Raw genomic sequence first — 13,840 nt, 5'->3', positions numbered from 1 at the left:
CCGGTTGAACCTGCAAATACTGAATTAAGTAGCTGTAAAAAAAACTTACACTTCAAACCATAATTTTCTGTCTTCAGATGTTAACAAAAAAGTATTTAACAAATCGGTACTCGGCTATCGGTATCGGTATCGGTTATCGGTAATCGGCATTTCAACAATCCCTTGACTCGTAACAAACAAACATAGGAACTTACATTCAAATGTACTTGTAGTAGGGTCAAATAACCCTATCGATGACGCATGGCTAGGGTCTATGACCGCTCGACTTCCCCGAAGCATGGCATTCGTATGTAATTACCCAGCTACCAATCGAATTACTGTTCTAAAATTAAAACTGTGTTTTGTTTTGTTTTATTGAATACCTATTTTGTCAAAGCTGTTGACATATTTTTAATATGTCTGTGTTATTTTTTATGTTTTAAATATGATTTGTATGTCTATTTTGACGTAATGCGAATCGAAATCGAATGAATGAAATGAAATCGATTTTGATTGTTTGTCATGATTTTGTATTGTTTTATAGTTATTTTTTTACTTACGGCCAGTTTCTTCATCAAAAGTAAAAGTCAAAGTAATGTCTAAAGTAAAAGTAACGGTCAAATTTTTTCAAGGCTAAAGTGACAGCAAAACTAATAGAAAAAATGAATTTGACCGTTACTTTTGCTTTAGACATTACTTTAACTTTTACTTTGGCTTTTACTTTTGATGAAGAAACTGGCTGTTAGTAACGTAAAGTAGATTTCTCAAGATGCGTGTTCATCTTAATAACAATTTCAGCTAGAAATTATTTCAGCATTAAGAGTATCCACTGCAAAATTTTAGTCGGCTGATAGTAATTTGAACTCATAAATCAATATGAAGAGGAATATTAGTAGGTACATAACAACGATCAGGATATTTGGCCGGAATCAGACCGACTGAAAACTTTGATCAAAAACATGTTGGTCTACCGTTGGAGCAACTGTCGGCCGACTGTTCACGGACAAAGTATTTCTAAGATTACGAAGAACCTAGGAAAATAAATAATTATTTCTCTATTCATTTTAATTTTATTCTACATACATCAAATATTTCCCTAAGGATTCTGAAGAATCCTAAGAAATAACTGAGAGTAAATAAGAACTATATAGTTCAGTTTTCTTGTCTGAAAGCTGCCGTCCTTTATTATAGAATTGAAAACAACTCGTGTATTTTAAATTAAATGTCAGACTTTGTCATTGAAGTTGGCCTTTACAGTCAAACTATGTGGAACAAGGATATGCTTTATAAGTAGAAATAAGAACAAACGTATATGTTAACAGTATTATCTGTTTATCAGTCGCCCTTAATTGGCGTATTAGAATAGAACCTAGGATTTTGTGTATTGTGTATGTGTAAGTATATACAACATGCAACTTAATTAACGCACATCCTGAAACTAGTTTGTTCAGAATCGTTTACTGAATCGATTTATATCATTTTTAATATAGGTAATTTTTTATCCCAAAAATAATTAAAACTACGGAAATTATTGTCATATTAACCTTGTACAGTCAAAACAAATTCAAATAGACCGTAAGGCGATTATCACACTGCCCCGCATGATGCAGCGTAGCGCGTGGATGCGTTTTTATCCGTTGCTTGTAAATATCTCCGTTTGTATGGAAAACACGCATAGTCCAACACACTGAAAATGCATCCACGCGCGTTCATGCGGATCACGCACATACATGCGGAGAAACACGCACCCCCGCGCGTAGGTGCGGGGCGAGACGCATGGTATGGCACACCGAATCCCGCATTGCCGCGCGTGATTTTGAATGGGCGTGACGTGTATATTTGAAAATGGAACTCGATGAGAGCTGCCGTGCGTGAATTTACAAAACGCACCTACGCGCGTGAGTGCGCGAAAAACCCGCACGATGATGCAGATCTGCACTCCCGCAGGAACGCGCGTAGGTGCGTCGACACGCAAGATGCAGCGTGATGCGGGGCAGTGTGAAGATCACCTAACTCAAAGTAATAAGACTTCGTGTATTGTCGGCTTTTTCCGTAGTTTCGTTATGTTGTGTCGAGTCGAGCGGCGCGCGGCGCGATATTTGCGTTCGTAGTAGTATGACCAAAAAGTTCTCCAAGAATTGGTATAACTAATTTAGTAAATAACAATGCATATACATGTTAAATTAAAAATTCAGTGTATGTATTATGATTATAACATAATATTCTAATTGGGGTGTTTGAGGGTGTGCGTTAATTACGTTACATGTTGTATATGTATATGTCACCGTAAGATTACAAACATCGTTAGATTACAATCTATCTCGAGAGATTGTAAACTGTCGAATTATTGTAAACCGTAACATCTGATTGCAATTTAACGCATTATTTTTCGCTATATTATAATCTATCGATGAGAAATTGACAAATTGTCAACTGTCCGAAAGCTCTCCCTGATTGGTCAGTCTTTTTGTAAGATCGAGAGCGATGTAGAGCGGTCAAATTGTCAACTGGCGTAGAACGGAATGCATCTTGCGCGCTGATTGGTAGAACGTCAAAAAAGACAATGTTCTTTTTGCTACTCCCGGTGTCACAGCTCTTTGACGTGCAAAAATAAGTGACGGTTTAATTTTTTATAAAATCAAAAATTGTACTTAATTTTTAAGACTCAAATTACACACAATTAAAAATTGTATTAAAAATTGAAGTTAGTGACGAAAACGAATCGCTGCAAAACCGACTCCACGTAGTCTTGTCTGTCCTACCCCTAGAGTGCAATTCAAAACCGCGTAGGCGCGGAGGGGCGAGGCGGCCTGCGAGCTGAGGCGCAGGTAGTTTCAGCGCTCGCCGCCGCGGCTGAGGCTGGCCGGCGAAGCCGGCCAGCAAGCCGAAGCTGCGGTGGTGAGCGTGAAAACCATCTGCGACGATAAGCTCGCATGGGACCGCCGGAGCCCCGCAGCGCCGGAGCCGTGACAGAAGTTATGCTTGCTGCATGTTGCATGCTTACTTCCATGCTGGGTCAATTAATATGGGATGTGTTATATTTTAAACAAAAAACTCAGTAGGTACGAGTAAAAAAATTAGAAGGTAAATAAATATTTTTATGATGTCATTTAATAGTATTTAAGAAGTTTACTGTTAGAATGCATGCTACAAAGGACAATGGGCACTTTGTATGGGATTTGGTACCCGCTCCAACAGTAACGTATGATATATCATTAGAAAGGTATTTACGTGAAAAATAATAAAAACTATGGGGCTTGCCTCAATTAGCTGTCCGATCCGAGTAACGATAAAAATTGAATCGACATAGAAACAAGTATGTCATCCATATATGCAAATTCATTAAGAGGCATATGTCGTCAGTGTAATAATTTAAAACTCAGGTAATAGACATCTTACATTGTTTGAGATACACTCTATTATAATCTAAAAGTTGTAATAGTCTATGGAGTCATACTACGGAAACACAATCGTCATCTGATTTGACAAAAGTTCAAAACATTTCTATTCACCTTTTTTTAAGAAGAAATTCATCATTATCTCAGCACCTCTTGAGGAGCAAGATTAAGTCGTAATATGTACTATGTTAACATCGTCTCCTGACTTTTCAACCTTAATTGATTGTAAATACTGAAAGACTTTCATCAAATACATAAGCTAGTTCTGCGTGAACTGCGAAGAATTGCACAGTCTTTTTTTAAAGCACTCGGCAGGCAAACATTTTAAGAAGGCGAAATTCCTGTTTATTTGTTACTTTACCAGTTTTTATTCAATACAGTTGGATTTAAGAACTACATCTACGTTGACGATTTACGAACATTACACATTCTATTAGTCGATGTCACGCGAAATGGACAAGGATTTGGGACTAGTCGTCATAGTAATTTTTTTTTGCCGTGCCAAGACCTACGCGATGGTACTAGAATCAACACTGTTGGACAGGGTACCAAAACGCCCATCGTCCTTTAGATGCAAAAAAATAACCACCATGCTGAGTTGTATTTAGAGTGGAAGATAACTCGTGGCTAAGATAGTATTATTTAGATGCTCGACGCTTTATTAATTGTGGCTGACTTAGTAATTTAGAAGGCAACATACATTTTTGGGGGCGAATAATGATATTAAAAAGAAGCCTGTTTAATTAGCACCCCTTTTATTTTATTTTTAAATATTAGTTTGTATTTGAAGACAAAATACCTAACTGTATTTTTATAAGAGTTATTTTTATATAAATTTAATACTTGAAGAATTTTTGAAGAGCATTTATTTTATTTAACTGACACCTCTATTTCATTCCTAACTCTACGGGAACTCCATGGGAACAGAACGGCTGGTCGTGATTGGTCGATCTTACAAAAAGACTGACCAATCAGAGAGAGCTTTCGGACAGTTGACAATTTGACAATTTCTCATCGATAGATTATAATATAGCGAAAAATAATGCGTTAAATTGCAATCAGATGTTACGGTTCACAATAATTCGACAGTTTGCAATCTCTCGAGATAGATTGTAATCTAACGATGTTTGTAATCTTACGGTAACATATATACGCTGTGGGTGAACTTTATAAAATAAATCATTATGTTTCATATTTTACTTGGTTCCTGATTTTAAAAGAAATCTTGTAACTGTTTGACACATTTGATTTTGAACTTTCATGTAGCTCTCAGAATAACATAGCGGCTACTTAGTATCCTTATACGAGAAGCAGTTTTCTTAGGAAGTAGGTGAGGTCTGGTGGAAGCTAGTAAAGAATATTTTTTATGACTTGTCTGGTACTATCTTGTTAAATTTCTTGTCGATGGTCAGAAAATAGAATTAATTATATATAGTTCGGTACTAAGATCTTTCTGATCCCTGTAGCCTAAGTAGATAATGGTTAGTATAAACTGTTAATGGTATAAGAAGTTTTTAATAATTGAAGACTGTAATTCCTACCGTTGTCGATTTGAAATCGCCACAGTAATTAAATGTTTCTGCGATGTAAAAGCTACTGAAGTAATATATTATTCATTTATATTCTTAGATAGAATAACCTTCTCTTTTTTGATATTTTATACTATTGAGCTGTCACAAAATATTCATGAAATCATTCATACACGGTTAGTCCGACGGCGATCGGTACCGACGGCACCCGGTGTCGGCCACGGCGGCTGTTCTCCCTGAAGAGATCAACCAGATACGCGGACTGTACTGAGTTAATTGTAGTGAACAAGCACATTTGCGCAGACACAGGTGTACTCTCTCTATTCCCTCACTCTAACAGCCCAGCAAAAAGACGGCAATACGAGACGACCGGAGAGAGATTGGACACATTACCGGCATTTACATGCTCTTAGATGCTCGGGTATCAATAACCAACTTGTACCATTATCCAGGCCGAAAGTTTATCGAAAACCACAAAGCGATATCTTCCCGACCAGGGCATAAAACTCTTATGTGCAAGAGAGGCCTCTTGCACATAAGTCCAGCTATACTCCTAGACTAACGAACAGAGATATGAACAAACACACAAAGACTCGTTATCTCCGTATTATCCCAGTAAGCTCTCTACTAATAGCCGCTAGTTCAGACAAACAGAACGACAGGCATTGTGCTGCAGATTTGTGATTTCCGCATATTTGACAACAGACAACAGGCTTATCATTGTTTACGTTCGATATGGCATCGTTTCCACCTGGGTTTGCTCGTGTATTCAATTATTCGTATGAAGATTGTCTGGTAAGCCAGACATTGAGATGTACCGATGTAAGAGTCTGGATTTGACTATGCGACAGGTATGCATTGTATGTATCAGTGATTGATATGGTATTCGGTATTTTGAACAAGGCAATGTCGGTATTTTATACACGTGATGGTTATTCTGTTGATATCTTGTAGATACGTAAAGAAGCGTATTACAGAGAAGCTACCATACTCCATTTAAAGATCTTATATATAAAAATTTATTGCAGTTCGTTAGTCCGACTAAAACTCGAGTATGGCTGGATCGATTTGGCTTAGTTTGGTTTTAAAATGTTTGTTCAAGGAAGGTTTAAACGATGCGAAGTTCGCGGGATCAGCTAGTAATTGAATAATTTTCACAAGAGAGTTGAGAAATCTTGAAATAAATGTCCCATTTTATCGGAATGTTAAAAAAGAACTAAGTGAATATAAAACTGATGCGAAATATTGAAAGATATTATAAAATATTTATCATCGTCCGTCATAAATATTTGCTGATACATTTTCTGGCATAAAATTCTCGCAGCGAGTTTACATCGACAATTTAATCCGTGCCACCGCTGCTCGCGATCTCTTTTCTCGCGGGATTTTTATTTTATAATCTTTTCCTAGTTCGTAGCTTCGTAGAGACGTTGTGAGGCACGCGTCACGGATGCCTCGGGCTGTGTAGCCTCGGTATGAGCATCAGTCACAAAAGCATCGTATGAGCGGCAGCGTCGGTATGAGTCGCGAGTTCCGTGTGAGCAGAGAATTCCCCGCGAACCGCTTTCACGGCTGTCTTAATTCCGCAACCTTTAAAAGTAAACTTGCGAACGAATTTTACATAAATATTTTAATCATATTTTTGCTATCGTAATATATTTAAGTACTACTAGTTTCCGTCAGCGTTATTACTCGCTTCCTGAGGGAACTATTTCACGCGCCAGAATTAAAACATCCTACCTATGTTATTCTGATATTAAGTAAATATTTACCTGATAAGTTCATGCATTTGGGCATAAAGGACGAACAAACACACTCACACTCGATCTCAGTGGCGTGCACTTGGAGAGGCCTATGTCCAGCAGTGGACTGCTATAGGCTGATGATGTGATGTGATGTGAAACACACTCACAAACTGAAACTTTGTAAGTAAATCTTTGTAAAATCATGGGATTTCCTGGATACACTTTTTACTTACATAGAATTCATAACAGACTAATGACTGAGTATTACAACTGTTTACACCATCGCATGCTAGCTAAACATAATTTTCCCAGAAGTTCATGCTTAAATAGAAGTTTTACATGCATTTATTTTAATTACATGTTGGAAAACTAAATAAACAGGTTTTATTGAAAATAAATACATACTACCTTTCACTATTAATTCAGTCATGCGATAAATGTATTCAGTAATATTATAACGCTTATAGTTTATAATGTTTTGTCCTAATAATAATTTACATGTTAAGTATGGTGAAATGGTGAATAATTACCGTTAAATATTTGTGGTAACATTGTTTGAAAAACGTTTGCTATGCATTATTTAAAATTTCAAATCATTGAATTTATTGATGATTAGTTTCACCATGTAATAACCAAATAAACCACCTAGGATTGAAATACATTAAAACAAATAAGTAGACACGGACATAGGTTTGTGCAATAGTATGGTTTCATGAAGTAACGTTTCATTTTCTCCCCTAAATCTCCATATTTTATCAACAACATTGCAAACTTATATTTACACAGTATTCCACACTACATGTTTCATCACTTTTTTTTAAATATTCTTTTAACTGTTATGAAATGTGTATACATTGTAAGATTGTTTTTTCGGCAAGAAATAAATTATTCCTGCTTTAATACATTACCCGACTCTATTTAAATAAAATACCGAGGAAGTTATACAGAACTACGTATAATTGCACCAGAAACGAGAACTTCACATCAAAATACTTTTGTGTATTTCAAAACTGATTAATGTTTACATATGAAATACGTTTCGCCAAAACACAGAAATATAATATTACATTTTGCTTCCATGCAATTAATATTTAGTTAACCAGTGCAAACAGTTGTTTGTAAGTTAAATATGAAACTGGACCCGCCAAGGAGAATATCATAATTGAATTCAGAATTGTTAATATTTACGTTAAAACAATTTCTACGAAGCAGGAAAGTAGAGGGACATTTTAGAACAAAACAACGTTTTGTTTAAATTCAGTTTAAATTCTTTACAGAAATAACTACCGAAAAGCAGTGCATTTAGGTAACCATTTTTTGATTAGCTTTTGATCACTTTTGCACCCTAATAAAAAAGTAATTCATATGTTATTCAGACATACAAGCAATATTACTGCTAAGTTAAATCATGGTTGATCAACAAACATCTGAACCCAAACGTTACGTTTGTAATATTTGATAGATTTAATAGGATTGATGATTTATTTACACATATAGGTAAGCTTTGAGCAGGATTGAGTCGCGAACGACAAGATAAGGGTTCAAAACCATGTTACATATACATGTTAATAAAATTATTAATCACAAATGTGGGTGCGGTGTATAAGAAGGGCAGCATCTAATGGAATCTTCATTAAGCTTTGTCACCTGCAACGATCTTCACCTCCCTTGAATTACGACCTGTGCCCGCAACGTTGCAATGACATAAATAACCTTTGAGTCCTAATTAACCCGGTTACTAGCGATGCTATCATTTTTAACCAAGAACCGACCTAGACGCCAGAATTTTACTTAGAAAATACCATCACACAGTAACTCATACTTGCAACCCAGAATGCCAAATTAATGATTGTGGTGCCAAGATAACAAGCCAAAACATACTCTCAGGCGAAGACATAAGATACTAAGTTAAGTAACTAATTAGTTAGTGTATGTGCGAGCACACTATCTCATTCCTATCCGAAGTGCATTCGTTACATTACACTAATTAGAAACCAAATCTCGGAATTAAAGTGACCGCCCACGGGCTTTAAAACATTTGAGAATTCACGGGGAAATCCGACACCGCTGCATCCACTAAGCTTTCCATTTACTTATTCACTAAGTACCGTGAGACGAGTTTTATTGAAACTTCGTGGAAATGAACACTAGATCCGATATCGAAATAGAGTTAAAAAGGTTAAAAGCTTTAACTATCCGCAGAGATCCGGGATCGGTCAACAAGATGAAGTCCGGGTTTTTAAGTCCGTGGACGTTACGGAATTGAAGATTACTCTTTTATCGTAGAAAAACTTATGGTTATGGTGTGGATTAAGGAGCTTGAAAAAATAATGTTTTTTTTTTTCTAATCCTCCATTTAACTCTTATACAGTGTTTAAAATACTTCTTAAAGTTACACGCTGCATGAAAACAATCGAAATCTAAGGGCGACTGCAGGTGCTGCTGCCGCTTCGACCCAAACGGTTTCATATAAATACATAAGTACAAACCAGTCATGCAGCTGCTGCCGACTTCATGCAGTCGTAGCATATGCCGTCGGCAGTTGCAGTCAGCAGCTAGCATTCAAAACGTACCCTCAAATCAGTGAGCTCAAATCAAAACAACATAACAAATACAATTCGGGCTTATAATTAATTAAGTATTTGAACCGTACGTACGTTATAATGAATACCTGGAATTTCTATGAGCTTAATGAGTACAATTGTGACAATGGCGTGTCATATAATACATGTTACATAAGCCGGGTTCCCCTCCCATGGGGGAACATAAGCTGATTATGTGTATTTAAATAAAATAATAAAGCCGTACGAAAAACTGTTGAACTGTTGCAGGAATTCCGCTGACAGTTTCATTGTTTTAAACACGGGAATGTAAAGTCTTTTCATGGGAGTTTAAATTTAGTTGAGTATTACAGTCTACGTGGAATAATGTTTTGTTAGTATTTATTTTTTAAATAGGATAGTAATTTTTACTAAGTATGGAAATTTTATATATTTATATATATTATGCTAAATAAACTTAAAAATGTTTTGTCCACAAACACTTACTTAATTTCAGAGTTCGTGCTGAAATAATGCCAAAACAACCTTTGTTATCACTATAATATGTAAAAATGTATTTCTGTTATCAAAGCTTACCAAAGGTAACATATTTTATAAGTATAAGAAGCAAATGCGAAAGCTAGCGACAACATGCGAAGTGCTATGTAAAGAAATACTTTTTAAAATAGGTTGGTTCTGATAGAATAACTATATCTAATTCAGGGTTCTACTCCCAACAATTCGTGGATAAAATATATACCGCAAACTGGTAGCGGCATCGCTAGCGACCATGATAGTAACATAAAAACGACCCCACTCCCGCAGTTTTGTACAAACACAGCCACAAAGTCAAAGGTCCAGATTAACAATTTCCTATCAACACCGTCCACAGAAAACATGCATAGAAAACTCAACCATATGACACTGAAATCTGTACTCATTTAAGGCGAAAATCCCTTGCATATTGCAGCATGAATGCTCTGAAAAATTAGGTTACAGTTCCCTTTGTTCTAGCAAGTAATAACGCGTCCACGATAGTAGAGTACTGTTAATTCTATTTCACAATTGATGCCCTGATTCTGACAGTACTGTAATCAACAAAGTTATCTGGTTTGACGAAAAGGGTTAAAATGTATGAATGAATCTTTTTTGTGCAGTTAACAAAATGCTGGCGAAAGCTTTGTGCGAATGTTGCCGTCATTTTAGCGGTAGCTTTGCTTGTTATAGTTTCACGGTCAAAGGTTTCACGGTTAAGGCTTCGCTTTAATTTTGTTAGTATAGTTTCAACATTATTTACTACAGATTTGTACACCTGTAAATAGGTCAGAGAAGGTTCACAATTACAAACACACACATCAGGAGCAGTTTACTCACCTTATTTTTGGTCTTCAGAATAACTTAAAGCTAAAAAATATTATGAAGATATTTTAAAGGCTACAAAGATCCTCATCATCAGATCTTCTCTATCTTTATCTCTCTCTCTCTTTCTCTCAACACTCAGATTCGGGAGCCCTCAAATTTTATGCATGTGAGACTTCAAAATACTGAAAGAGAACACCTCCTCAAAGTGTCTTCCTTCTCATTTACTCAGTCATTGATGTCTGAAATAAATTTAGGTCAGATAAAAAAGTTAGAAAAAAGTAGGCTAAAGAAGTAGCCTTCACCACTAGGCCCACGTAGCGAATTGCGGTCCCTTATGAAATATAAGCCTTAACAAAATACCTACTTGTTCAAAAAAATCGGCAATCGCACTGTTCCGTAAAATATCACACCGCTTCATTATACCTGCCTACCAAGACAAGGCTATATCAATATATTATCACCAGCGATCCGTCCTTGCGTGCAATGCTGATACTAAATCCGCGACATTATACTATGTATGAACCTCCTTCTTTAACCGCATCAAAATCCGTTGCGTAGTTTTAAAGAGTCTAGCATACATAGGTATATAGGGGCAGAGAATGTAGTGATTATCTTGATTAAATGATTGTCGTTTCTATCGTAGGAATATGTGGAACGTATGGCGCACTGTTCTGGAGGAGAACGAGAAACTTGCGCGCGCGCGCCTCGCCGCCGTCGAGGTGTTCCAACAGCAGATCGCCGACGAAGCCAAGTTTCTGCGTCAGCATAAGCTCAATGTAGCCAAAAAGGTACGCTATTGACTACGGAATAAAGTGTATTTTTCCAAAAAAAACACGTCTGACATAACACAGTGTTTTTTAAAAAAACTCGTGTCTGCTTGTTTTACTTTTATGTAATAAAATCAAGGATGCTTTTGTGTTTGTGTAATGTGTATCAGCTCGAGGATCTCTGGTTGCATGTAAGCTGTCTCACTAACTTTCAGGTAGCGTAGGACTTTTTGACTTAAGTTTTGGTTTATAATGTCTCTTTGTAAAGTTTTCAATAATACTGTTTAGTTTAGTGATATAAGAAATTAATTATCCAATTGCCATTAATGTTATTTTCGTTGTTGTTAATAAATAAGTAAATGGTAAACCAACGAAGATGTTATATGTACAAAGATACAAACTGTGTTGTGGAGTCCTTTTCCCAACTATGTTGGGGTCGTCTTCCTGTCCAACCGGATGCAGATGAGTACCAATGCTTTACAAGGAGCGACTGCTCTATCCGACCTCCTTGACCTAGTTACCTGGGCAACCCAATACCCCTTGGTTAGACTGGTGTTAGACTTACTGGCTTCTGGCTTCCCGTAACAACTGCCAAGTGACAATGTGGAGTCCTATAATCAGCATTTATCAAGAAGATTCATCAGCTGCAGCGCAGGATCGTGCGGGCTTTTCAATGCTAGTAGAATGCTCAGGCCATTATGGTAGCATTGACGGGCTCGCGCCACTCCTTCCTCACCAGTCGACAGGCACAAGATCAAAGAAAAAGAACGTAAAGATATAATTACCAAGAATGCCGCCGACGCTCGTAAGATTTGTCATTTTGTAAGACTTGCCTATGTATAAGAATATTTTCAGCCCCCTAAATTATGGCACATAGTAAAAGGGTGGTATCAATCTCAGGTGTATATGTCGCAGGGATATGATAAAAACGGGGATTTGATCAATTCCCTAAGGGATTTCATCAAATCACGGAGGATGTTAAAATAACAACACGATTTTATCTTTTCCCTAAACAAACCTAGTGAATTGAACAAATCCCTAAATTGGTTCAGTGAAATGACAAAAATAATTTTGCTTTGATATTTTAAAGGTTTATTTGGTAAGATATACCTACATAATTATGATATTTTTTTAACGACCTCAAAAATCATCAAATGACCCCTCCCGCTGTGGGTTAGCAGCGGCGAGGGAGTGTCAGACTCTTACTGACTAAAAACCGTCGTGTTCCGTCATAGGCCTTTCATGTACCAAGGCCGCGGTAACTCTTTCGAACAACCCGCAGCCTAATAATGATAATCAGGTGTGTGTAATACAAGGAAATTTTGATATAAAAAATCACCATTACTCAGAACAATTTTTTTTTTTTTGAAAGAATGACCAAAAATTTATTTTAAAAATAAAAAATATTTTAGTTGCGTATGATATGCCTATTTGTCATGATGATGATGATGATGATGATATGCCTATTTGTAATTATCACTTATTAAAACATGTAGCTGATTTGTGGCATCGTGAATTACATTAAGGAATTTCTTACAGGCACAAGACAAGAACTGACATGTTTTTTGTCACTTCACTGAACCAATTTCCCTGCGACATATACACTTTTGCCGTCATTTTAATATAGATAATCTTCAACTAAATTCTCTTTTAAAATATGCTTGTACATTTTACTCACCACTTTTTATTTCGTAATTTGGTGTACGTTATCACTTGAGGTTACACTTGATACTTAATATCTTAGAACACACAGAAAATAAGACCTCACTTTATATAATATTACTCTTACAAAAGTTTTCCATGCACTTTATAGAAAGTGACAATAAAGTACTATTTTACAAGAAAGTCACATTTGAAATAAATATTTTATCGTAAACACTGTCAAAGAATTCTTGCAGTCTCTTTCAAATGTCTCAGCGAATAAATGGAACATGTGTTGCATTCAATATAATGTGTCTGTACCTATACTTGATAAAAAGATATTTGTAACTAAACTTATATTGACAGGAATTCTAATAAAACATCATCACTTGACAGACTACACATTCGTAGCAATTGCTACGCATTTGTGCTTCAGCGTAGCTCACCAAAAACAATCAGCAGATTTTAGTAATAGATCACTAGTTTTTGTTCAAAAGGATTACAAAATAAAATACATACGTTTTTGTTCTATATGAGTCTAATTCTCATTATATTGTGCAGAACATGAATCGTGTTTGTATGACCTTTCGTCGTATCCTGATGTCCTGGTATCTCGCCAAACTTGCACACATGATTTTGAACTTCACTTGTCAAAGCGATAATTTTTCGCAATTATAATTCCCACACGTTTTGGTCAGGAACGCTTCCGACGGCATGATGTCGAAGTTGCTTCATGACATCTACGGTGCTTGATGCAAGGGTTATTCACCCCGCTACATGTTTTCGTCTAAACGAAAACCTCTGGATAATATTTGTCGCCTCTCCAATAGCGTGTCAATTTTACAACTGAGTTGTTGAAAAACTGACCCAAGGCCTGAA

At 36.3% G+C, this 13,840-nt stretch overlaps 1 protein-coding gene across 1 annotated transcript in view; it reads left to right on the top strand.

Annotated features, from left to right (window-relative positions):
• Positions 1-13,840, top strand: part of LOC124645110 (protein nervous wreck-like) — a 120,754-nt gene that overhangs the window by 87,677 nt on the left and 19,237 nt on the right. Inside the window, exon 4 of the mRNA XM_047184856.1 lies at positions 11,197-11,341. Coding sequence (XP_047040812.1) covers positions 11,197-11,341 — 145 coding nt within the window. The remainder of the gene's footprint in view (positions 1-11,196; positions 11,342-13,840) is intronic.

The sequence above is a fragment of the Helicoverpa zea genome, chromosome 31 (assembly GCF_022581195.2).
Source record: "Helicoverpa zea isolate HzStark_Cry1AcR chromosome 31, ilHelZeax1.1, whole genome shotgun sequence".
Classification (NCBI taxonomy): domain Eukaryota; kingdom Metazoa; phylum Arthropoda; class Insecta; order Lepidoptera; family Noctuidae; genus Helicoverpa; species Helicoverpa zea.
The sequence above is the reverse complement of the archived record's forward strand: the minus strand, read 5'-3'. Positions and strand labels throughout refer to the sequence as shown.